Source organism: Silene latifolia, chromosome 4, assembly GCF_048544455.1.
Source record: "Silene latifolia isolate original U9 population chromosome 4, ASM4854445v1, whole genome shotgun sequence".
NCBI lineage: Eukaryota > Viridiplantae > Streptophyta > Magnoliopsida > Caryophyllales > Caryophyllaceae > Silene > Silene latifolia.
This window is the reverse complement of record NC_133529.1, coordinates 11,809,356-11,836,616: the sequence shown is the minus strand read 5'-3', so window position 1 is coordinate 11,836,616 and position 27,261 is coordinate 11,809,356. Positions and strand designations below refer to the sequence as shown.

General features: G+C 34.8%; 2 protein-coding genes and 3 non-coding genes across 5 annotated transcripts; 4 read left to right on the top strand and 1 right to left on the bottom strand.

The window, feature by feature from the left end:
* The first annotated feature begins 8,245 nt into the window (after positions 1 to 8,245).
* Positions 8,246 to 8,332, top strand: LOC141654107 (small nucleolar RNA Z102/R77). Its single transcript, XR_012547680.1, has one exon. It is a non-coding gene; the product is annotated as a small nucleolar RNA Z102/R77 (small nucleolar RNA).
* A 104-nt stretch (positions 8,333 to 8,436) lies between these two features.
* On the top strand, positions 8,437 to 8,524 carry LOC141654111 (small nucleolar RNA Z102/R77). The gene has a single exon (XR_012547683.1). It is a non-coding gene; the product is annotated as a small nucleolar RNA Z102/R77 (small nucleolar RNA).
* Positions 8,525 to 8,876: 352 nt separating this feature from the next.
* On the top strand, positions 8,877 to 8,961 carry LOC141654112 (small nucleolar RNA Z102/R77). Its single transcript, XR_012547684.1, has one exon. It is a non-coding gene; the product is annotated as a small nucleolar RNA Z102/R77 (small nucleolar RNA).
* An 8,826-nt stretch (positions 8,962 to 17,787) lies between these two features.
* LOC141652954 (1-aminocyclopropane-1-carboxylate oxidase homolog 1-like) lies at positions 17,788 to 19,741 on the top strand. The gene is made up of 4 exons (XM_074460575.1): positions 17,788 to 18,008; positions 18,081 to 18,940; positions 19,058 to 19,379; positions 19,476 to 19,741. Exons 2-4 carry the CDS (start codon positions 18,447 to 18,449, stop codon positions 19,725 to 19,727), a joined length of 1,068 nt encoding a protein of 355 aa, XP_074316676.1. The 5' UTR covers positions 17,788 to 18,008; positions 18,081 to 18,446; the 3' UTR covers positions 19,728 to 19,741.
* Positions 19,742 to 20,195: 454 nt separating this feature from the next.
* Positions 20,196 to 26,125, bottom strand: LOC141652953 (transcription factor EMB1444-like). The gene is made up of 10 exons (XM_074460574.1): positions 24,559 to 26,125; positions 23,877 to 24,047; positions 23,707 to 23,791; positions 23,567 to 23,608; positions 23,346 to 23,405; positions 22,092 to 22,916; positions 21,902 to 22,003; positions 21,559 to 21,693; positions 21,341 to 21,466; positions 20,196 to 20,585 (listed from the first exon to the last, which is right to left on the bottom strand). The coding sequence occupies exons 1-10, from the start codon at positions 24,651 to 24,653 to the stop codon at positions 20,505 to 20,507; spliced, it is 1,722 nt and encodes a 573-aa protein (XP_074316675.1). The 5' UTR covers positions 24,654 to 26,125; the 3' UTR covers positions 20,196 to 20,504.
* Positions 26,126 to 27,261: the final 1,136 nt, after the last annotated feature.

The following is a 27,261-nucleotide window of genomic DNA, read 5'->3' as shown; positions in this document are numbered from 1 at the left end:
GGCGGCGATGCAAACTTTAAGTTTCCAGGGACCCGATGACAATTACTACATGGATACCGGGGCTTCGTCACATATGCAGTCTAACAACGGTACGCTCTCGTCTTATTCTCTTTTGCGTGATAATCGTCACATAATCGTTGGCAATGGCAGTATGATTCCTATTACAGGTCTTGGACACATGAAACTTCCCTTCCCTAACCACACTTTACACCTAAACAACGTTCTACATGTGCCAAGCCTAATTAAAAATCTCGTTTCGGTCCGAAAATTTACCATTGATAATAATGTTTCCGTTTCTTTTGACCCATTTGGTTTTACTGTGAAGGATCTCAAGACGGGGAAGCCGATAATGCGAAGTAATAGCACGGGAGACCTCTACCCACTTCTCCCATCCAACCATTCCGTCCCTGCCAACCCAACAACCCTGTTGGCCGCGTCAACTACAACGTGGCATGACCGTCTAGGACATCCCGGTCCTGTTATTTTTAATTCCCTTTGTCATAATAAAACTATTGGTTGTCGTCCAATTAAATTGTCTTCTATTTGTCATTCGTGTCAGTTAGGAAAGCATGTTAAACTTCCTTTTTCCGAGTCTATGTCAAACACTGTTAGTCCATTTGATATTTTACATACCGATTTATGGACTTCGCCTGTTATTAGCACTTTGGGACACCGTTACTATATTTTATTTTTAGACGATTTTACCAACTTTCTTTGGACTTTTCCAATCAAAAATAAATCACAGGTCCACTCCATCTTCTCTACTCTTTATAACATGATACAAACTCAATTTCATCGCTCTATTAAAACAAATCAATGTGATAATGGTCGCGAATTTGACAATTCCTCGTTTCATCAATTCTTTGCTAAATATGGTCTTCTTTTTCGTTTCTCGTGTCCCCACACCTCTTCACAAAATGGTAAGGCAGAACGGAAAATCCGTACCATAAATAATATAATGCGTACTCTCCTCCTCCACTCTCATATGCCACCCTCCCTTTGGCACCATGCCCTTGCCATGGCCACCTATCTACACAACATCATACCCAGCAAAGCCAATAATAACATTTCCCCTACCTCGAGTCTATACTACCGGGATCCATCCTACGCTCATTTACGGACTTTTGGGTGTCTTTGCTATCCTCATGTCCCTCCCTCTACCATACATAAATTAGCCCCCCGTGCTACTCCTTGCGTATTTATCGGCTACCCGGAGAACCATAGGGGATACAAATGTTTGGACTTAAAAACTCGGAAAGTAATTATTGCTCGTCATGTAACTTTTGACGAAACTACCTTCCCATTTGCCACTCCATCTAAACCCACGGCCCATGACAACTCGACCCGCCACCGTATATACTCCACCAGCTCAACGTCATCTCCGACCCACACGACACCGGACCAAGCCCCCCTTCCCCGTGCACGTGTCTCCCCGTGACCGCACACCTCTTCCCCACTCACAGTCCCCCGCCCGGCCTATATCCTCCGCCCACCCGTCCCCTACACGGTCCCCCTGCCTGCACTGGACCCACCACACAGCCTCAACAACAAGCAACGGCCGCCCTCTCCCCACAAATGACCACCCGCGCTCGGATGGTATCTTTAAACCCAAACACCAATTCGACTTGTGCACTACATCGCTCTCGCCCATTCCCAAATGCCCTATCACTGCACTCCGTGACCCTAATTGGAATCGGGCCATGACCGACGAATACGATGCACTCATTAAGAATAAGACTTGGGTTCTAGTACCTAGACCGGACAATGTTAATATCACTCGATGCATTTGGCTTTTCAAACATAAATTTAAGTCTAATGGTGAATTGGAGCGGTACAAAGCTCGTCTTGTTGTCAATGGCGAGTCTCAACAGATTGGTGTTGATTGTGATGAAACCTTCAGTCCGGTGGTAAAGCCTACTACAATCCGAATTGTTCTCAGTCTTGCCGTGTCAAATAAATGGCAAATACACCAACTCGATGTGAAAAATGCTTTCCTACACGGTCACCTTGCCGAAACAGTTTATATGCACCAACCACCGGGTTTTCGTGACAAGGACCGTCCCAATCATGTGTGCCTTCTCAAAAAATCGCTTTACGGACTCAAACAAGCACCTCGGGCATGGTACCATCGGTTCGCTACATTTGTGTCCACCATTGGCTTCACCCAAAGTCGGTCCGATAATTCTCTATTTATCTATCGAAATGGTAATGACATTGCTTATCTATTATTGTATGTTGATGATATTATTTTAGCAACCTCAATCGATAAGTTACGACGCACTCTCATGGGACATCTCCATTCCGAATTCGCTATGACCGACACAGGACCCCTAAATTTCTTTCTTGGGATCACTGCCATTCGACACAAGCAAGGGTTATTTTTGCACCAAAAACGTTATGCAGAGGACATTATTAATAGAGCTAACATGGGGTCTTGTAAGTCTGCTCACACACCTGTTGACACAAATTCTAAACTAAGTGCAACAGCCGGCCCACCTGTAGCTGATCCGTCTTTATTTCGGAGTCTCGCCGGAGCCCTTCAATACCTTACATTTACGAGACCCGATATTTCCTATGCGGTTCAACAAATTTGCTTACATATGCATGATCCCCGGGAAGCTCATTATGGTGCGCTCAAACGGATAATCCGTTATATTAAAGGTACCTCCCATTTCGGTTTACATATTAATGAGTCCTCTGCTACTTCACTTGTCACTTATACGGATGCCGATTGGGGTGGCTGTCCGGACACTCGGAGGTCCACATCTGGGTATTGCGTTTATTTAGGTGATAATTTGGTCTCCTGGTCATCAAAAAGACAAGCCACGGTCTCCCGCTCTAGTGCCGAGGCTGAATACCGCGGGGTTGCCAACGTCGTCGCCGAATCTTGTTGGGTTCGAAACCTCCTGCTCGAACTACACTGTCCAATCAAAAAGGCGACTTTTGTCTACTGCGATAATGTCTCTGCAATTTATCTCTCGGGCAACCCAATTAACCATCAACGCACGAAGCATATCGAACTTGACATCCATTTTGTCCGTGAAAAAGTAGCTCTCGGTGAGGTTATAGTCCGTCATGTTCCGTCTCGATATCAATTCGCGGATATATTCACTAAGGGTCTACCACGGGTTTTATTCGATGATTTTCGGTCCAGTCTAAGCATCCGTCCTCCTCCCGCTTCGACTGCGGGGGTGTAATAGAATATAAAAATATTCCCTAGAATTATTTTTTGTATCATACGTAATTCATGTAATCAGTAGCATAATTCATGGGATTGAAATCCTCTAACTTAGGATAGTTTAGATTTAGTCTTCCTAGTATTGTGGGTTGACTTAACTAACATAGGAAATATGGTTTCCTATATAATGTATGTTTTGTAAAGCTTTTGATCAGGGAAAATATTCAATTCTTATAATTCCTCACCTACTTTACAATTCATCACCACCCACGATTCTTCGTCACCATAAAACTTCGGAAAATTCCAATTCTGCAAGTACAAACCATAAGGCCTCCATATAAACAATTCTTCAACAAAACACGCATCCATTCTCGAGATAGAGCTAGAGCTATCGTTTTTCAACTTACGTACATTGTGTCAACGAGCTATTTTTGGCTCACCACGGACTATGAAGTTTTTGGTTACATCTAATATAATAGAGAGAGTTGTCAATCTTATCAGCATCCGATGTTGTTGATAAGATGACGATGACGATAACGATGAAGTTTTTGGTTACATCTAATATACTTCAATCACTTTCAGGAATCACATATTCACATTAGAATGCACCAAATTAAATCATTAGTCAATATTTATGCAATTTTTAATCATAGGGGTATGGTTGATAATAAATTTCGCTTTATTTAATCTAATCTGAAGGGCAACGAACGATGAATCTTTAGGATCAATACGAGTCATATCCACATTGAACTTAATATCAAGGTCTAAAGCTACAGTTTAAACATAGCAGCAAATTTGAAATGTAGGATTTGGTATCAGGGGCGGACTACGCGCTGGGTAGTATTCACAACATGAAAGAAGCACTTCCTGAGCTGTGGGAACCCGAAGCAAAGGATCAGCTTGAACAACTTGTAGCTGTGGAAAGTGCTGTCCTAGCTTAATTTCCAACGGAAAAACAAAAGAAAAGAAAAGAGTGCTATGTATTTCTGTCAAAGGTTTTATAGGGGAGGTTACATGAAGAAGAAAGGCAAAGTTTGTAAGGATTAATCGACATGGATCTATTGTTGTCGACCAACTGACTATAAGAATAATGATTTTAAGAAAATAATACTGCAAAACTGAGGAAATTAAATATAATGAATCTTCGTCGGATTTATTCACACATTTCGTTGCATAGTTGTGACCTCGTTCATGGTTAATTGGTTATCATCCTCTGAGCTCCTTTGCATTTCTTGGATGCTTCTTTTTCTACTCATCTTTAAATTCGTAGCATAGCCATTTTCCTTGACAATGTGTAAGTTTCATCAATCTACTAATTATATTTGACAAAAATTAATAAGCACATGATTTAAAATCAATTTGCACACACAACTTCAAAGAAAACAAGAATGCACAATCAGACTAAACAGTTGATATCTTGCAACTATCCTAACTCAGCAAATTCAAAACGCGCTACACTCCTTCTCAATGTATCACAAATTATCTCACATAAATCATACTCCCTTGCATAGCTACACTGTAGCCCAGATCGGATCTTATAAGAAATGGTGATCGTAAAGTCGGTGAAAAGTTGGTTATTAATAAATCCCGTTTTACAAGGTTATTAATAAATCCCGTTTTACAAATTTGTCCTGTAATTTGTCATGTATCACAAATTATCTCACATAAATCATAACCTGTGCGTCTAATTTAATGAAAAGTTGGTTATTAATAAATCCCGTTTTACAAATTTGTCCTGTAATTTGTCCTGTATCACAAATTATCTCACATAAATCATAAACTGTGCGTCTAATTTAATGAAAAGTTGGTTATTAATAAATCCCGTTTTACAAACTTGTCCTGTAAGGTACCTTAAGTAAATAAAGCAATAATTTGTAGAATCGGAATATATGACCTTGCTTTACCTCACTTGTTAGAGTGTAGTTCAAGGATCAAAAGATCGAATGACATACGAAAATCCTAGAGTTAACCAATTACTCCGATCCATATGAGATGCTTTAATTCCTTGCTTTACATACCTTCTATGTCCACAACAATTCGTAAATACATTACAATTTGCTTTTTACGTCCACACTTTATATAATAATAATAATAATAATAATAATAATAATAATAATAATAATAATACACTTTCAGTTCGGTTGAATTTCATACGTGTTTGCTTTGCACAAGATTTAAGAAAAGTGTTAAAAATACAAATGTATTAAGCTAACTCTTATTCTTACTTATATGAACAACATAAAGAGTAAGAATCCTTCAATTGTCTTTTATTAGTTTTTTTTTTTTTTTTCTCAAAAGTTGAGAAAGAATCCTTCCAGTCATCTAGAAGGTGTAAAGAAAACGATACAAAACAAAGCAAAGTATATAGGATGCTTTATTGGAGGGCCGTAAGCTTTATTCGCATGTCACTGAATTTCAATATCAATCATCAATCATCAATCATCAATCAATCAATATCTATCTATCTATCTATCTATCTATCTATCTATAGCTATCTATCTATCTATCTATCTATCTATATTATTAAAGGAAGCTTTTTTTTCGAGCGATTATAGAGAATCCAACTTTTACGAACTACCTTGTACAAATTAAATTAAAATAATCATTAAGAATAGATAAACAAAAATTAGAATAGGTGATAGAGTTTTTAGCTAACGTAAACATGAAAATTGAGGATAATTAGGAGAATAGCCATAGAGAAGTCTTTTGTAAGTCAAACACATAAATTATAAACAATCTAATCTCGCCTACATCTAATGCTATATATAGAGAATTAGAGATAGGTTAACACCATAATTATTCAATAGTAGCTTTCTCATCCAACGATTTTGCTATTGTTTCCATATAATTGTGTTTTTTTATGATCTTAATTAGTTATTATATTTCCATCTTGCTATATATGCTTACTAACTAACTGCTTTGTTATGGAGTTTTTTTTGCAGGAGATGCATCAATACTATTATGCGGTTACAAGAAAAAGTTAATAACTTGCGTCAATTTATTTTCTATTTTTGATATTTGTATTACTTTTGATTGTTATATGACGGTCGTCTAACTGGCATGGGTTAATTATTTATATGATACATGTTAATGAAACCTTTTTCTAGGAAATATATACTGTAGAACACAGAGCATATACATATCCGACATTGTTGAAAGTTGAAGATACACATAAATTTAGAGACTTTATTAGCCTATTAAACAACCGTAAGACAAACTACTTATGCAAATGTTACTCATGTTTACGTAATTTTTATGTCTGTCACTTTTATCTTTGTATATGGTTGGTATTTTTATTGTTGTTTATTATTTGTATGAAACTTTTATTGATGGTTGATAACTATTATGTTATGTATTGTTTTTAATTATATGGGCGTATGTTAAAGAGTAAATACGTATGTGAAAAAACAACACTCATTTTTAAAATGTGTTTGTAGGAAGCAAAATAGTGACAATGCATGTCACGGAAGTCGCAAACTTGCTGGATTGAAAGTAATGGAGACCAAATCAAGAAGTTTCCCACGATAACTTATATTGTCTTTTATTTTATTTTATTTTTGGTTTTTTAGCATTTATTTCAATTCTTACTTTGCTTAGTTTTTCTAGCTCTTTTATCACGTCAACATTGGATCTACCATATGCTCTTATAGTCTTATGCGGATTTTCGGTCATATCTTACTGTCTATGGTTTAGTAAAATAGTACGACATTCATTGGCTTATTTTGAGGTGGACATTGGGTCAATGGACTGGACGTCAAAAGCGGTCAATTTGAGTAGAGCGACACGCACGACACTAACATAGAACCGGTCTTGCCGGCCGGCCAGGCTAGTTTTGGTCAGGCCCGGGCACGGCACTATAGGGGCGGGGCGGGGCGGGCTTGGTACAATTTTTTTTTTTTTTTTTAAAAAAAAAAAAAAAAAGTAAACCGGTCAAAAAAAAAAACCAAAGACTAAGACACTAGCTACGGCCGGCCATTTTGACCGGGCCGGGCCATGGGGGGAGAACATTGAATATGGGCCCGTGAGGCTGGGCCGGGCTGGCCCGCTATGTTGTCCAGCTTTAGGCTTATTTGTTTACCTTTGTTATTTTTTAGAGATATTTTAACTAATAAATAAATTATCGGGACAGAAGGAGTCGATATTCCCAAGCAAGTTTGTGTCTATGTAAATCAAGGCATGCGAGGGTATGAACTATGAAGTGGTCATCATCTTATTTATCTTAAAGCGACACCTCTTCCTTTTTATGAGAAAAAATTATCATCTCATAATATATACTTTCATTTCTTTACTAAACATAGTACACCCTCTATCTCTAATCATAGTACAAGCTCTGCCCAGCACAAAGACAAATGACGGCTCCTCTCCCTAAAACACTCCAACCCCTCTCAAAATCCAGTTAATGTATTATACAACCGGTTGTATATACAACTTATTTAGTGTTATGGAGCTTTGTTACAAAGTTGTCGAGCTCTATTAAAAAAATTATCGAGCTATGATATAAAGTTGTTGAGCTTAACAGAATAATTATTGAACTCAATAATTTCGTAAAATAGCTCAATAACTTTGTGTGAGAGCTCGATAACTTTGACTCGGTTGTACATAGCTATTATACAACTAGTTGTAGGATAGTATTTGTGCTCAAAATCCCCCTATTTGTTTCTCAGCCAAAGTCTTGTCTCTCTATGTTCCAAAAATGCGGGCTCCTTTTTGTTTAACACAATTTCTGCCCAATAGTGAAGGTCTCCCATGCAACAAAAATTGGGCTTTCATGCTCACATTGCCACTTTCCCATAGAATCTATACATTTTAGCATGGGCTTGAAATTGGGCTTTAACTAATCACCTAAACCTTTATTTGTACCAATCTATAAATTCAGCACCACACAATTAGGGTTTCAAAATCGTCGAACCTCGCAGCTGCTTAATTACCCTTATATTTCCATCATTCTTCTCCTAATTTCAAATCTCTTCATTCCTCAAATAATCCAATTTCTTCCCATAATTATTTTTTGATTCATATTTTTGTCAAATTTCCTTATTTAATTTTTATTTTTGATTGAAAGAGAGTAATTGATATGATGATTGAACTTGTTTCCCTATTGGTTTGATTCGCCGAAATGATGGCGTCTTACGTATTAGCTCTATCTGATCCTCTCTCTCTAATATTTATCGTGTTTCAGTTGTTTCTTTACGTTTCCATTTGAAGTTCTTATAAATTGTTTTATTTGTACAAACGATGTGACCGAGACGGAGGGAGTATTATGAAATGATGAGCAAGATTAATTCCCTATCGGTTTTTATTTAACCGGTATGATGGTGATTATGTATTAGCTCTAACTGATCTTAATCTCTTTCCTCCCTAATTTCCATAAAATTTGAAAAATTTTAGTTTTTCCGACTTAATTGATTCTTTACATTTGATTTTTTAAAAAGACTATTAAATGAAAAAAACTTAAAGAATTAGTTGAGTCGGAGGGAGTATAAATTGAATTGCGCTGCATACCCGAGTGCTCGCAATGGCGATAAATCAATGCTTTGATGAGTTTATGGAGTATGCTAGATTGTTTCATAGGTCGCTAATTTAAGAAGTTTGTTGCTTGTTAATATCTTTAATTGTATTAAGCTTTAAATTTCTTATTAGCGACTAAATTTTCTAATTAAATCATTAATTAATTGGTAATTAAATTAAATTATGAGAAGAATGAATTGATGAACAGATAATTTCCTATTGGTTTGAATCCACCAGAATGATGGTGTTTGTGTATTCGTACTGTCTGATCATTCTTTAGTATTGCAGGATTATATAATTTCCGTTACGTTTTGAGTAATGAAGCTGGCTGCGTAATAACTTAACGCATTACTCCCTCCGCTTCATTAGTCAAATGTAATGTAAATTATTGATTAGAACGGAAGATTAAATAAGTTTACTTATTGAAGCACATATCAAAGGCTTGGCAATTTGACATTGAATTTAACCATTGTTTAGCTCAAAATTTGTGCGATATTGAGTTATTATATGTTTTGTATGTATAATTTGTCATTCTAGTGACTTTTTAGCTCAATTCCATAGCTTTAAAATTTTTGGACATACAAACATGATTTTTTTCTCATCCGACATTGATTTGTGTTGGTTTTTTGTATCTTAAAATTCGAATCGACCTTAATCCGAAGTAGATTGTTGCTTTGGAGGACCCGTAATTGACACTGTTGATCGAAAATTTCTTGAACGAATATATATGACTTGATTGAATTATACTCCCTCTGTCCCGATCATTTGTTGTCCTTTTTCATTTTGGGGTGTCTCAGTTATTTGTTGTCCTTTCTATTTTAAGAATGAACTTGATAAGTAATTTGATCATTCACACTTAATTTGTTAAAACATGTCGTTTAAATTATTTCATCTTCTTCTTCCTTTGATTGTCAAAAAATCGAAAACGACGACAAATGACCAGGACGGAGGGAGTACAAAGTATCTCAAAATGACAAGAGCTAACCGATTAAGTTGACATCACGTAACCACTGATTCGAAAAAAAGATCCAATTCGAAATAGCAGTGATCCGACTCGATTCAAAGAACCTATTATAGCCAATTAGCCCTATTGACCCGTTTATGATTAACAACCTCTTATGTTTTGTTGGCAGTAAAACGTTTTGTTAGTGCCGATTATCAATATGTTGGTATCACAGAATTTAAAATTTGTTACTTTACATCGGTAGTTGATGCGGCCATGGATTGGGTTGACTTGGACAGGAGCTCATTTGGTCCAAAGACTATTCCCAAGTAAGGTCAATTTCTTGGTCATGACCTTACTTGGTCATGGTTAATGGGTTAATTAAGGTATTTAATTGTTGACCAACGTTGTTAATTTGTGACCAAAGGTTAATTTGTGGCCATACTTAAACAAATTGACCACTTTTGTGACCTCCTATGTGTCCAAATTTGATTGGTGGAACAATTAAAAAATAATAAAAAAAATGATTGAGAATGTTGTAAAGTGGATAATGATTGGGTTGATGACCTGGGTCGCGACCTTCTGCTTGAGAGGGTGAAAATGAGTCAAGGTTAATAAGATATGATTAATAGTAAAATCGGGTCGCGACCTAGTTAGCGCGACATTTGCTTAGGGATGGTCTCAACCGACCTGTTGGAAGGGCGGATTGGACTAGGTTGCTCAAGCCTGGTCTTGAATAGGCTTGTGGCTAGGTCGCCTCGGTTGGGCTATATTGGACCATTATTAATTGTTTTTTTGCTGGTTGGGGGCGACCCGGACTTGAAAAGATGAGCCCTAAATTGCCTCGGTTCAACGTGTAGGTGAGGTCATCCAGCGGGTCAAGTGGGCCATGCAACTTGTGACCCAACCACTGGATTGAACTGACCCACTTGAGTGGCCACCTTTGTAGGTAACTTTGTCCTGGTCAATAGTTATCTATTTCCATTTTAGAATGTTTCAATGAATAATTATTTACTATGTTAGGTGCCCGGCTTCGCTCGGGCTACCTGTATTTACCATTAAAATATATTTTCAATTAACTAAAATTATTTTAAAGTTGCATAACTCATATCATTAATATATTTTTCTATGATACGCAGTATATCTTAAAATTAAAATGAAATAAATTATGAGACAAATTCACTACTCCCGCTATAAATATTTTACTTAAATCTATTGCTTAGCTAATTTTTCATAAATACTTCCTTTTATTTTTATTACATTCGTTATTATTACTTTTACTTTCACTATTCCCGGTGTAATTATTGTTACCTAATTATTGTTACTTTCATACTTGTACATTAATATTGATAATTTCTCTTTCAAAAAAAAATATTGATAATTTCACTACCCATTGTTACTTCTGTTATTTTCACTACCCTCGCTCGCGGTTAATGAGTGTTACTATATCCTATTAAGGTTAATTAAGGGTTTTTTGATAACTACTACCTTTGTATTACCGTGTTTTAAGAACTACTACCAAAATAATTTTCGTTTAAAAACTACTACCAATAAGTTTGATTTTTTTAAAAAACACTATCAAATCTCATCCAAACCCAATAAAACACAAACTCAGCCATTTATTTTTGAATTTCCATCCTAAGTTGTTAATTTTATCCCTTAAACTAGTTAATTTGATGAAGTTTAAGCAACTTTTTTTACCTTAATTACGTTAGATAGGTGAATTAGATGAAGCGTATTTAAAGTGATTTTGCCCCAAAATGATTGGCAAACGGTAGTATTGGTAGTGTTAAAGGGATAAAGTTTACAACCTAAGATGGAAATTCAAAAATAAATGGTTAAAATTGTGTTTTATTGGGTTTGGATGAGATTTGATAGTGTTTTTAAAAAAAATCAAACTTACAGGTAGTAGTTTTTAAACGAAAATTATTTTGGTAGTAGTTCTTAAAACCGTGTAGTACAAAGGTAGTAGTTATCAAAAAACTCTATACTTAAAATATAATATACTTATATTATATTTGTTTATGTTAAAATAATTACTCCGTAATATCTTTATACTAATTAATAGCATAAGTGGGACATATTAATTTTAAGGAAAATTACCATATTATGTGTTCTCTAAATTTATAATTCAACCATAACTATATAATATTTACACTGAAGTCCCTTGTTCAGGTCCATCGCACAGTGCTATTGATTTAAATCTATATAGTATAATTAATTTGTATTAATTTATTTAATTACATTGAAATCCCTTGGTTTCTGGAATTAATATATAGCATTGATTTTCATTCTCGGTAATCTTTTGTGGGATTTTTCATGTGTATGTGCGGTTAAGTGATTTGTGTGGTCCAAATTTTCCCATATTTATTTTCTTAATTTTTGTGCCAAGAGCAGTAGATAACTTATTATAAATCGAGAAGAGAGAATTCATAAAGATAATCGTTGTGTTATTGATAACTAGATTTCGTGCCCGTGCGTTGCACGGTTTCTAAATAATGTTTTATTTTTAACTGAAATGGTAGAATATGTAAGTTCTTGAATGTGAGAACGGTAAAATTTGCTATTGTAAAGTAATTAATGACTTTGAAAATAAGTGTAGTCACATTGTGAATTAATTTCAGTTAGTCTCTCTAATTTCAATTAGTCTTTTGTTCGATTATGTTATATACTGCTCCGTATTATACGGTCTTCATTGGCATATTATGAAATCTTTATTGTCATCTTAGATATCTATGATCGTGTTTGTCAGTATGTGGCTTTAATTTATATAGGTTGTGCCCTAATTATAATCAACAAGTCTCAATTGTGACGATGTTTTGTCTTAACTAAACACATGAGTAGTACTTGACCCGTCGCAAGTTTGTGATGGATATACCCGTTATAAATTAGAATATGTGAATTATAATATGATAAGGATTCCTATATGTCAAACTTCACCCATGTAAAAAATGCAATTAGTGAAGAACTTATACAATCATCTGGTACATACCGTTGCTTCCATAGTCTTGCGGCGGTCCATAGAATTGATTTTAGTGATAATAAGACATGATGAAAGATGAATTACTATATCAATTTCATCTTTTTAAACTATTTATGATCATATTAACGTAGGTTAGTTAGTAACTATTTATGATCAATGATACGTACATAGTAAGAGTTCCTCTACTTTGCATTACATGAACTTTTACGAATGTCTTCTTTGATGAAAATCATGGTAGTAATATAACTTTTGTCCCGATAAAAACGATTTCTCGTAAAATACAGAATAACATGATTACTTATAAACTGAGTGCCTTTCAAGTATATTAAGAAAACTCTTTTATATAACTTTCGACCCGTATTCTGACCCGAACCAGAATTTGTAGTAGTATTAGTAACTTTATTGTTGTTAAAGATGTGTACTATCACTAAACTTTCGACAAATATTGAATTATATAAGAAATAGATGTTAATCCGTAACCAACTTCTTTTTTAGAAGTACAACATCAATAATATGATAGAATTTTACTCTAAAATCAATCTTTTTTATTGCCTACTCTCTTTGGAGGTACAACATAATAATTAAAACAAATACTAATTAATATCCGATTACTCGGTAGTAATATATTATTAAAATACTTACTTTGAAATTTAATGAAAGTGTAAATCAATTTATAATACTCGTACTTTACTTCTTGATCTTACTTGTCAACTAAAAATTCTTATCTATGACTATTTTCTTAAAGCCTTTATCTACATTATCGTCTTGTGATACATGCATAAATCATTATAAAATTGATTAACTACTAAAGTAATATGGCTCAAAGATCATCAAAGTCACGGTTGCTACTATAAGGCGATCATTATGCTTGTGCCACTACGAAACCTTACTGTCCTTTCATATTATTATTTGTGAAAATATTTTAATTAAACGTAAACAAATGAATGAGACGTAAGGAGCATATTAATATATACACTTGTTAAAAAGAGCAATAATAATAATTAATAGGCAGATGTCCGTTAGCTTATTACTTCGTATATACCATAAATCTACAGTTCCTCTATGATCATGATCTGCAAGTAAAAAAAAAAGTGTGTTTAGTTAACAATGAATTTCATGCTTATGATAGAATCTTGATCAAATTAAAAAGCACCATAATGTGTTAAATTCCAGTGCGAATTAAAGTACAATATATGACGAATTAGATAAGTTAATTAAAATTTACTAAGTAAACAATTAGAAACATGCATGATCAAACTTATACTAAAAAAATTTAATGATCGAACAAAAAACTAATAAATCTAATGAAAAGTTCTAAATCAAAGATATAAAACATATAAAAAAAATACTCACATATCTTGCAGTAGTGTGAAGGAGTTCTTACTTCTATTAAAATAATCCACGGTCCAAATCACTTTTTATGGGGGTAACATATGAGAGTAAATTGTTTGATCACATAACGAAAACCAACAAATATAAAGCATAAGCATTTATCTTACCTAAATTACTCTGTATCTTCAACATTCACCAATATATTTCTTGTAGCACAATTTATCATTAATCTGTATCATATATAAAAATTACCATTGTCAGTAAAAATAAATAAAATCGATCAAATAATTTTTTAAACAAAAGAACATAGCAAAAACATAGTGGAAAGAAAATATTTTAAACAGGAGATGAATGCATGCAGGAGATAGAGCTTAAATAGTCAAATACTTATATATAATACGTGTTACCATGTTGTAGACTTCTAGTTGTATGGAAATTTGTCTTATCTTCCACCTTTAGCTTCCTAACCAAATTCCCATATAATATAATATATAATAATTATATTAATCTTATCATATATTTTTTTTTTTTTTTAAGAGATAAAGTTTCTATGAAAGAAAAGTTATCCTTTTAGAATAATATTTACAAATTCTGTTATTTTTTTAGATTAATATTATTATTATAATTAGAGTATTTCAAAAAATATGGAGTCTCTAGAATTGCCTGAAAAAAGCCTCTTTTATATATATATATATTGATTGATTCGTTCGTGGTTTGAATGATTACAATGATACCATATTTATAATATCCAGAGTATCTAAATCATACTCGTATTAACTAAATATCGCAATATAATATAACTTCTTCCTAATACTGATATTATTTTGATTACGTTATACTTCTATATCATATCTTTTGTCATATCTATTGAGAAGGAGGGAGGCATTGTATAGTTTTGCATGCTTTCAAAGTTCCAATTTTCCGGAGAAAAGAATAAAATTCGAAAAATATTCGCTAAAGCCTACCGGGAGTAACGACTTTTTACAATACCAGAATTATTTTATTATTAATTTTTTGCATTTTTTTAAACAATTTTCTTCTCGTTTTGATTTGGTATGTAATTTTATGGTAAGACTCTTACAAAGTACTCCCTCCATTCAACTCCACTTTGCAACTTTGGTTTTTACACGGATATTAAGGAACGGATTAAAAAAAGTAATAAAAGTACATGGGGAAAGAGAAAGAAGAGGTTAAAAATATTAAAAAAAACATAAAGGTGGAGTTTTATGGTGGGTTAGTGTGGAGTATGGGTGACATTTTTTGTAAATAAAGATTTTCAATAAGAATAGAATTGTCATTTTTTTAGCCAAATAAGGAAACTTGTAAAGTGGAGTTGAATGGACGGAAATGGAATACATGTAAAGTGGAGTTGAATGGAGGGAGTACTAGTTTTAAACCCGTGCAAAATTGCACGGGTATGTATTTGGGCCAATATTAATGTTTTTGGATGTATATTTGTTTTTGCATTTCTATTGTACTTATCTAGTTGGTTTAAATCTACGATCTACATAATTTATCATGATGATATTAACGTTGCCTATCATTCGTACTTGTAGAAGTAGAAATTACTCGGTAGCCTATCATTGTCATCTTTCAAATTCGGAGTGCGAGACTGATAGTAAAATTGTCAGAATTTTTGCTCCAAGTACATAAATCCTCGGTGATGAACGGCTTTCTATACAGATCTGAGAGGATTATTTTTTCTAAAAAGAACATATTTTAAAGTTTTTCGACTGTTAACTTATCGTGTTGTTATTATTAAAAAAATATTTATTACAACAATTGCGAATTATTTATTATAAAAAATTTATTAAAAAAAATGTAATCACTTGTAAATTAAATTAAAATTTATTTCTTTTTTTACAGTTAAAAAAAATTAAAATTTGCTTTAAATTCTAGTTGAAGACTAAATTAACTCGGTTGCCTATCATTGTCACCTACCATTTTCGGTGTGTGCGGCTGATAGTTAAGTTGCCGAGTTTTATATTCCAAGTAAATACTCCGTCATAATTGATTTTTTATTTAAACAATTTTTTTTGTACCATGTACTTTTAAAAAATTATGTTGGGATGTTATTGCTGCATGGTACAATAATATTAACCAAAATACATGAATATTTTATACTCCAAGTAAATACTCCGTCAAGATTTATTTTTTTAACAAAAATTAATGTACCATGTAGTTTTAAAAAATTATGTATGTAATTCATTTGCGTTTTATGTTCGATCCCGTATATAAATGTAATTCCTTCTTGAAATTATGTAATTTTATTATTATGTAATTTTGTTTTAAAAATTATGTAATTCAATTTCATTTACTCGCATTTGTAATTCAATCTGCGTATATGTTATTAATTTTATTTACACGGAATGTATAAAATTATTTCATAATCCTAATTCATAAATTTTTTTCATAATATTATTTCATAGAATTTGTGTAAGACGGAATTTATCGCATGTTTGAAAAGACGAAAATCTGAACAAATAAATACATGGGAAAATGCACGCGGTGCCCTTCAACTTTGATGTTTTGCCCGAAATACCCAATTTTTTGATCCAGAGAACTTTAAGAGACTATAACTCGTGTTTACGAGCTCAAAAAGTGACTATTTTTTTTTCAAATTGATTATCTTTTCGAGAACTACGACTTGAAAAAAAAAATTGTCGAGTTTGGAATTCGTGAGCAAGAGATATGGTCACTCAAAGTTTGTTCGGTAAAAAAAACTTTGACGTACAAAAACTCCTAGCCACGGGATCCAAATACGATAATTTTTTTTTCAAATCGTAACTCTCGAAAAGATAATCGATTTGAAAAAAAAAATTATCATTTTCTGAACTCGTAGACACGAATTATAGCCTCTTAAAGATTTCCGAACATAAATTTGGGTATTTCTGCAAAAATCGAAACTTCAAAGACGCACGTGCATTTTCCCTAAATCATCTGTGACACTCATGGTCCCGCCATAACATGAATTTCCAAAAAAAAAAAAAACTACATTAATGACGTGGCGCACTGAGGATTGAATATTGTCTTTTGTATTAATATAGATAAGATATGGTGTAATGGTGACTGTGGCTTACAAATTTAAGGATATAAGTAACGTTTCAGGTATAAGTGTATAACATAGGAAGATACAAACTTACAGTGAAATTTGTATCAAGTGTCCGTGAGACGGCCTTCAACATCAATCAGTTTCGTAGTCTTTAGGATAAACAGATGATGAAGACAAGATTATTTACGAGATTTCGTCCGTAACTTAGTAACTTGATGAACACAAATTATCATTGAAGACATGACATATCCGTCACAAGCTTGTGACGGATACCATTTTACCTCACAATGTACCCACTTTTTCTCTCTCTGCAACACTATTCATGTGGTCCCCTTTCTCCACTAATCCATTTTATTACCATTTTATCTCACAAAATATCCGTCACAAATGATAACCCGTCACAAGGGAGACCAATTGTTTGATGAATCTCCCATCAGTTATGGCGGCACAAAAGTTGTTCTCATCTTCAGTATACATCTAGACAACTGTTACCCTTGTTATCGAAAGCGAACTGAAAAAGGATGCATCCAACTAAATTAAGTACCATCTTACTCCTTCTATCCCGATTATTTATTGTCCTTTTTTATTTTGGGTGTCTCAAACATTTGTTGTCTTTTCTATTTTAAGAATGAATATGATAAGTAATTTGATCATTCACACCAAATTTATTTCACTTGTCATTTAATAATTGACTCATTCCTTTTTCCTTGGTCTTTGTGCCAAAATCAAAGAACAATAAATGACCAGAAAGGATGGAGTATCTTATTGGGCCGATATTTGACCATGGCCGCCAAGACAAAATTAAATAAACAACAAAACACTTACAGACTGGTGCATGTATGTATATATGCATGATTGCATGAATCTTGGTTTCTGTTTATTTTCCGGCAAATTCATTACTCCACATGCAAAATTGCTCTATTACACCTAACAGGCTAACACCCCCGAAAATACTAGTATCGACAATCATTAACTCGTCTCAAACCCGCTTGCCAAACTATTTTAAACCCGAGTCTATATTAATCCCCTCAAAATTATCGAGAGGCACGGAGTACATGATAAGAATTCCACGATTTTACGCAAGTGCATTGGCTTGTACTATGTGAAGTCGTCTTCATCATATATAACTCCAAATTTGTAAGATAAGCACTATGTTGCAATCTCTTGTGTAGTCCATATGGGTAGAGTAAGCATTCATGCTACTTTTAGAAAGTTGCCAAAATGAATTTCCTCATCTTTTTGGCATCTACCTACATTTAGAATGTTTGATAGCTCTTCCCTCCTCAATTCTATCTACACAACACTTTAAAAATAACAATTTTAATAATATAATATAATATAATATAATATAATAATAATAATTCTTGGAAACAAGGAACAAAAAAATTTGGTCACCTACTCTTCTTATCTATCAAATTAGTCCAAAGAGCACAAAAAAAGTTTTGTGTCCATGGCGAAAGCTTACGACCGAGCTAAAGAGGTGGAGGAATTTGATCGGTCGAAGGCTGGAGTCAAAGGGCTCATAGACTCGGGTATAACGACTGTCCCAAGGTTTTTTGTTCACCCGGCCGAGAATTTTTCAAGTAGCGGTTGTACGCCTCAGGTTCAGTTTCCGGTTATTGATCTTGGCTATGACGGAAAAAAGCGAGTGGAGGACGTAGTGGAGGAAATACGACAAGCTACCGAAACATGGGGATTTTTTCAGATAGTTAACCATGGGATATCACAAACAAGCATGGAAGAGTTGTTGGAAGGTGTAACAAGATTTCATGAACAGCCGACCGAGGAAAAAACAAGGCTATATACAAGAGAACTTAAGCAGAAAGTCAAGTTTTATAGCAATGGTGATCTTTTGGTGTCTACCGCTGCTAATTGGAGGGATTCGATAAGCTGTGAATTCTCTGATGGTGATCTAAATCCTGAAGAACTGCCTCCAGTTTGCAGGTTTTCCTAACTCTCTTCTAATTATTCGGTTACAGCGTATAATTCTTTGTAAAACCTCGAGTCTATGAGTAACACGGAGCTTCACTGAATTTACTATCGCTTTGTTACTGTTTACAGGGAAGCAGTAAGCAGTTACATGAAGGGAATGCTAAGATTAAGGGAAAAACTCGCAGAGGCGCTGTCAATAGCGTTAGGGCTCGATAAGGATTACTTATCGAGGATTGAGTGCATGGGAACTGCAAACTTGGTGTGCCACTATTACCCGGCATGCCCTGAGCCACATCTAACCCTAGGCGCAACTAAGCATTCCGATCCCTCTTTCCTGACAATTCTCCTACAAGATAATGTTGGGGGTCTTCAAGTCTATTACCAAGAACAATGGGTTGATGTTCTACCAAGACCCGAGGCACTTGTAGTTCATGTCGGAGATCTAATGCAGGTAAATTACTTGTATATATAGTCTTTTGTCTATCGGCACAAACGGATGTGGTCAGGTCGGGTGTAGACCCTTATAGATGCTTTTGAATTGATGCAGCTCATCACAAACGGGAAGCTCAGAAGCGTTGAGCATAGAGTACGGCTGAGACATAACTGTCCGAGAGTATCAGCAGCCTGTTTCTTCTATCCAAGCAGCAAGAAGAGATATGAAACATACCAACCCATAGAGGATTTTCTATCCCCCCAAAATCCTCCCTTATATAGGCCAACAACTGTTACCGAGTATCTCGGGTATTATAGATCTAAAGGACAGGATGGTCAATCTGCCCTTCCCCATTTTGAGCTATGATCAGTTTTGATAAATCACTAATGGTGTGATAAAACTGAAGTTTAAAGTTTTAATTTCATAGCGTGAAATTTCATATGGAACCTTAATTGTGGAGAAGTAAAACAAAGAAAAAAGGTAAATTTCTCGTAGTACAACGTAACTAAGTGCCTCAAAGGTTCCTGCCTAAAGGGGAGGGCTGATGGGATGCAAGTATTCTTACCTCTGAGTCAGAAAACGTACAAAAGATAGTTTCTGAGAGACCCAAATTGTATGGAGAATTCCAGTTCCTGCCTAAAGGGAAGGGCTAATGGGGTCGGATGTAAGTATTCTTACCTCTGAATCAGAAAACATACAAAAGACAGTTTCTGAGAGACCCAAATTGTATCGAGAATTCCAGTTCCTGCCTAAAGGGGAGGGACTGATGGGGTCGGATGTAAGTATTCTTATACAGCTTATATATAAGGATATTAGGTTTATGAAACTGAGAAATCAGCAGAAGACACTCTTTTATATTCATCATCAAGGATTACAACTCACAACTATAAAACACAACATTTTAGGGAGTCAAAAAGCCTAATCCCGTAAAATGTCGCGCTTTCTGCTATCCGACACACTATTCTATACTTGAAGAGAGGATGCAGATCTGAAACTCTAAAACACAAATTCTAACAACTAATGAAGAAAAAGAGCACACAAATACTAAAGGCAAATAGCACTTTAGGTAAAATAACAAACAACTCACAGGTCTTTATGAAAACACTAGCATTGAAGTCCTCGTTACCGTACTAGCAGTAGTCATCAGAGTGTAGTCTTGGATTGTAGAATCTGGACAAGTGACCACAGAACATCCATCCTATGCAAATTGTGGTTGCTTTGACCCTGCAATGATATTAGGGTGAGATTATCAGTAAGACTCTGCCACATGAGCTTTCCACTAACTTTTACTATTTCTTTATTGTTCAGACTCACCTCAGACTCAGCTCAGACTTTATACATTATCCGTCACTCACCTCAAACTCTACTTTTCCACTTTACTCCTTTTTTTCACAAAAAAGAAATGACACGTGGGATTCACTCATTGGTTAATTTCCCTTAAGGTGGGGTCAAGACTCACCAAAAGTCTTAAGTTGAGTCTTGGATTTCCAAGACTCAACTTAAGACTTTGTCAAGACTAGGGTAGATTATTGGTAGTCTTGAGTGAGTCTTGTCTCAAGAGTTACCAAAGTCTTGTCTCAAGACTACCAATAATCTTACCCTTAGACTTAGCACGTTAGTCACTTAACCAATAGGAGGACAACTTTTGATGCTCTGATGCAACACGTACAACTAACTCCTTTACCCCATCATAGGCATGAGCCTTAATGCTTTGGGGACTGGGGTAGTGTTTTTGTTATTTATTCAGGGTAAAAGTCTGAAGTCATAGGATAGTAGTCCTCATGACGCCAGTCGGACACCGCATTATTATCTATTAGAAGGGTCTTGAAAGTTACTGTGACCACATGTAGAGGCAATTTCTTTACAACCGAGATTACACCAACGACTAGGTAGTACATCTGAATAAAAACAGAACTAGAGCGAACAAAATAATACGTGACAATAGCTATCATAATCTGGTTGACAGAGTAAGACATTACCTCCACAACAAACCGCATCCACGTTTTGTCTCCATGATTGTCTGTACTGCCTTTTAAAATGGTCAGGCCCAGACTCCTGATAGAATCACTGATCTCCAGAAAATGGTCACAATCATCACATAGCATCTGCATATATGTACCAGTAAACTATCAGACCAAGGAAAGCAAACCAGGAAATTTAACTTATAATACTCTGACAGGTTCGTACACATACGCACCTCTATTAGCATCTGTCCGTTCATACTGAGATTCTCGACAAGAATTGGGCAAATTTTCATATGGCCTCCGACCTCCACTGCCCAGCTTGAACCTTGCTCATAACCAGACCCTAGCACCCCCATTTCACTGCCACCCTACAATTAAGGAAAATGAAGCACAATCATCAATGATAGAATTATCTCAGTTCGATGAGGATTTATTTTGATGGTTTACTTTCACTCAAATACGTCTACACAACGAGATCAAGATGACCAGACAGACACAATTAAACGGGTTTGAGCACAAGACTTAAAACAATTTGCACATTAAGCCAAAGTCTGAATTCTATGGTCAGAGGCATACCTTAGATTTGGCACATTTACTAAGCTTGTCAGAATGCTTAGTAACATTCTGCATGAAAGCCATATGCTTTATTGTTCGCTCCAACAATGAATCGATGCTACACTGCAAAATTATGAGAAATCGATTTATTAATACCCAAAAGTTCCATGAGATGAATTTCCACTGATCGGAATTCAATGAAAAGCCTTACTTTTGATCCATTAGGCACGAGTTCCCGAAGTTCTTTGATTCGGTCTTGGATTAGTTGTCTATCTCTTGGCCGAGGACGCGAATTCTCACCAGGTCTTGCCCGCTTCTTGTTAGCTTTCCCAGGTTCAACTGACCTCACCAACTGCTCTCTACAGTCACTAGTAGAAGACCTTATACTACAAGAATCTGAAGACATTAAGCATTTTTGCAGACTTTCCTCTAAAAGAGAAGAACAATCCAGGGAATAGTGCGACGACCCAACTGTATGGCTTGTATTGATAGACGGGTAGGGCATTCTTTCAGTTGTCATCATAGATTCCGAATTAGAAAACGAATCTCGACTCTCAAATGCATCTTTATGGCGAAAATTAGCCACCACAGCATCTAAAAGATTGTCAGCGCCAGGATCCGACATGAACATACTAGATTCTGTAGCTTTTGGGGGCATCTGCAATGTGGAGCTATCTTCAGGCTTTTCTACCTCACACGGAAAAGGGTGGCACTGTTTTAGAAATCCAGGCCCTAAAGCTTCATGTAGCTCGGTAAGGCAACTTTGTGAAGAATAACACACTTGTCTATTGTCATTAGAGCATTCATTTTGGATCCTAGAGCTATTACTCGAGTAATTCGACTCTAGAAGATTTGTAGATTGCTTTATATCAGCAGGTACTACTTGTACAAGTTTGGCACTGCCAACAGCCTCCTCAAGAGCATTTTCACTGATCAAACCAAAACCAGACATTGGAGTTTGCATATGAAATGCTAGCCCTTGAAGAGAGGCAAATGCATCTCTAATATGCGCCAAAAATTGCAGATTCTCATTTACCTACATTCCATAAGAACCAACAGTCATGAGTAACTTGTAGATCTGTTTCTTATCTATTGTCTGAACTCTAATCCGCTTACAATGAGACCAAAGATAAAATATTCTTTGGTTCTGTAATATGAAGGAATAAATTAAAATGGTGTTCCCTAAATTGGTTGCGCTTCTTTTTATTTCGAAGTACAAGTCAACCGATGAAATTCTCAATGCTATTTTATTTATGAACCAGTCGGAAACAGACTATTTGCATTCTTAATCCCGGTGTAAGGCTGGAGCCTGCCACTGGCAGAAGCGTTTGGAGAATTGGGCTAATTTTGTTGAACGGATGTCTGAACTACAGGACACAGTTTGAATAGAAAGAGTCGAACAATTTAAAGAAATGGATCATACATTGTAACAAAAGATGCTTAACTATGATGAACAATTACTTACTTTATTTAGGGAGCCAAACTGTACGACACCATATGGAGCAACTGCTGCAACAACAATGGTCTGCACAAGAGCACATCTAACTATGAGAAAAGCCTAATCAATCACTGTATTTGACGAGTAGTAGCTTAAACTTCGAGGGAAAAAATGTAAAAGATTGGCTAAAAGAGCAGCCACGACGATATAAACACTCGAGATAATAAATAACTTTATGAAGAGCATACCTTGATTCCAGCTGCAAATTGAGCTTGCCATCCATTGCAGAGCTGGAATGCGGAAACAATCAGTTCAAAACAACAGAAAAGGCTACGGTATAATGAAAAAGGCGACAAGCCTAACCCACTATCCAAGAAAAACAGCTCACCTCAAGTGATAAATAGGAATTCATAGCATGTTCACCAGAAAAAATCCATTGATGGTTCCCCGAAATGGCTACCTGGCCGACTATCCTGTTCATGAAATAGATTAAAACAAGACTCCACCTAGAAACGAAACTGAGGAATCAATAAATATAGTAATCTGGAAAAAACATACCCTTCTCCGAGAGAATAAACATGGTAAGACATCTTTGCCACAGCCTCACCAAGAAAATCTTTTGCAAAATGGCCATATTGCAAGTCATCAAGAGATGTGCCTAGGCTTTTGCTGTCTGAAGAATCGAGTTTATACTGATTGTTGTAGTAACCATCTTCCCAAGTTAGTACCCTGGATTAGTTCCATGCAAAGATCGTCAAAACACAACATATCATAATGCTCAGATGCATGCCACAATGTGTGCAGCATCCATGTTAACATAAGTATGAGTTACTGTTACTTTGATGATCAAGACATGAGCAAGCGGATTTTCATGCATGTGATACAAATCAGACCGGCAACTGAAACCAGAAAATGTTGACAAAGCCGAAACAATGATCGTGATTTGTCTATGTTTACCAAGACATCATAGCAAGATTGTATCAGGTAAACATGAACATATATAAATAGTTCATGTTTACCAAACACCAAGCATGAACGCCGTAATTCTATTGTCACAACGGTCAGGGTTCGTGATCAACCAGACATCCTAACCAAAATTCAACTCATTTCTCTTACAAACTAACCAACAGTTCACCATAACAGAAGTCATAGCAACAAAATATAAAAACTAGAATTTTGAAAACATAGAAAAACAAAACCACAAAAAGGAGGTATGAAGAACCTGAAGATGCAAACTTACATTCGAGCCAGATGTTTGACTTTCCAGAAAACCGCGTAATTCCACTCAGTATTCCAACACAAGCTCCGAAGCAACTGGTGCAAGTGAGTAGCCATCTTTCTAACTCACCAGCCAATTCAAATTCTATCAACCCTCCCACAACTAAAGAACACTTCCAAGTTCCCCCTCACCCGCGACCAGCGTTTGTTAGTTCGAAAATGTCAATTTGCAACACACAAAGTTTCACCAATCTAATTATAACCAACTATCTAAAATCTAACTAGCCCTATATGAACCTCTTCCTGCTTGTTTCCTCCTTAACCCTGCTCGCCGCGTAATTGGCGGTCCAACTGTTAATAACAGCAAGCAACCTCTCCCCATTATCATCAAACAACCAACCCTAACACACACCCCTACTACAAATTTCCAACCAACCAAACAATTCCTTAACCCTAAACAACAAAAACAATCATACCCACATCATAAATCATCCCCAAAACACCTTTTTTTCAACAAATTCCAACTTTACAACAAAAATCCTAACTTTCCCACAAAATATATCAGAAATTCTTCTAGTTTAACTGATATCAGATGACATTATTAATAATACAATGAAAACAGGGGAAGTATGATTGTATTAGCAATTCTTAACTAAAATTGAAGCAAAAAGAAGAATGAATTAAGTAACAAACCAAAGAATTTGAGAGAAAGTTGTACAGGAAATGAATGAACTTTACTCAGCTTACAGCAAACTCTTCAACCCTTGAACATCAACTAATTCCATGATTTTGTGACATATAAAAGGGGAGGAAAATCATTGTTTTCCACCAAAAGTGGAAATAGAAAGTGACCCTTTTTCTAATTTATGATAAATAACAGGAAATTGAAGGAAAGTTTTGATCTTTGGGCCTACTTTAACTGTATTGTAATGAAAAAAATAAAAAATAAAAAATAATGACTAAAATGTAAACAAACAAAAATTAGAGTATTGTCAGTAGTGTTTCTTTAATACAGTATTTCTGCTTTTTTGAGTGATGAAGAATGTTGAGTGCCTCAGTCTAATCTATGCAGCCTACCCCACCACTCACCATTTGATACATGTCTTATAATATTGCCAAATCCAATTCCTTTTCACAAATCAAATGGAGCAAATAAATGGAGGAGATAAAAATAAGAATGTTTAGGGATTGGTAAATTTTTGTCCCATCTATTTATATCGGGTAGTATTTAACCTGTTTTCTTGAAGGCGAATATTAGCCAAAGTGAGGATGAGTAATTGATTTTTGTTTTTTTTTGTTTTTTATTGATAAGTGGGCAAATGACAAAAATGTACTGTGCTAAAAAAAATTTACAAGTCCGCTCCGAATGTTTGATAACGATATAGAGAAGATCAGCATGTTTCTTAGGTAAGAATAACACGAATTTATCAAGACAATCTTGGTTTTACAACTAAGTTTTTCATAAAAATTCGGTTATATAAACATAAGAATGACACGCATAAATCGATGAAAGATTGATTTTACGAGTACGGTTTTGTTGTAGAAATGGATTAAATATGAAGGGTTTTTATGGAAAAAGGAAAAAAAAATGTAATGAGTAATTGAGTAGTAGGTCATAAGTGAAGTGATTGAATGGCCAACAATATGATGTAAATGTGAAAATTGCTTCTTATCCTCACATCACTCAATTCTTTACATTTCAAAATCACTTTTTCAAACCACATTCCTTTCACTCCATCACACTTTTTTTTTTTAACTCTTCCTTCTCATATGGCTTTACTGCTAAAAGTTGTAACACCCACCTACTATATTTGTCCATTTGTAAATTTTGATTATCTATAATCATATTTGTCTTTGTCATTATCTTCACTTTGTTATATCGTATAATCGTTTTATACGAGATTCTTTGTGTTTTTTGATAGGGCGCCACCGGGTGACACCCAATCTCGGCGTCACCAAAATTTATTGAAAAATAAAAATAAAAAATAAAATGTTAATTTTCATTTTTGCCCAAATGTTTAAGGGTAATTATGGAAATTTATATCTATTCGATTAAAATCAAACACTTAACTAAATCAAATATTCTAAATAATGTAGGATTTTACACCAAAAAAAAAAATGATTTAATATTTACCCAATTTGAACTAAATTATCTTCATCCCTAATAATTACGTTTCTTCATCACTGTGCTGTGTTCTTCATCTACAATTCAACGAAAGAAAAAATTCAATTCGATCCGTCGATGAAGAAGATATTGAAAGTCTGAAAAAAATTGATGGGGTCGGACTTATTGTCGACATACTTGACGGAGGTCTGTTGCTTACAACTCTGCATGCCCACGACGAAAGTCCACAACCTCATTTAACTAAATTTAAGTCTTCTTTTAAACGAAGTAATATGTGCGCATAAATATTCACGATCCAACTGGTAAGATCAAATGGTCTTTCTTGTTTGATGAATAGCTTCCATATTGTTACAAATGGCGTTATTGACGGCTTGAAATTTTCTTTAATGATTATAATAATTAATTAATTATAAAATTTTAATTTCCTAAACTATCCTTTTCTTTTAATTAATTTAAAATTTAAAATTTAAGGGAGAAAATGAAAATACATAAGAAATTTACTATTATGCCCCGGGTGGCGCTCAGTTTGAGTACCACCCGGTGGCGCTATCTCATTATTTTTAAAAAAATACGGTATAATATTTTATCTATTATGAAAAA

Bases quoted from the DNA above. Each gene is read 5' to 3' on its own strand.
- LOC141652954 (XM_074460575.1), top strand. From the start codon at position 18,447: ATGGCGAAAGCTTACGACCGAGCTAAAGAGGTGGAGGAATTTGATCGG. The intron at 18,941-19,057 runs GTTTTCCTAACT...TACTGTTTACAG, and splicing joins GAACTGCCTCCAGTTTGCAG to GGAAGCAGTAAGCAGTTACA. The intron at 19,380-19,475 runs GTAAATTACTTG...GAATTGATGCAG, and splicing joins ATGTCGGAGATCTAATGCAG to CTCATCACAAACGGGAAGCT.
- LOC141652953 (XM_074460574.1), bottom strand. From the start codon at position 24,653: ATGGCTACTCACTTGCACCAGTTGCTTCGGAGCTTGTGTTGGAATACT. The intron at 22,917-23,345 runs GTAAGTAATTGT...TATGGAATGTAG, and splicing joins AGTTTGGCTCCCTAAATAAA to GTAAATGAGAATCTGCAATT. The intron at 20,586-21,340 runs GTAATGTCTTAC...ATATCATTGCAG, and splicing joins GGATGCGGTTTGTTGTGGAG to GGTCAAAGCAACCACAATTT.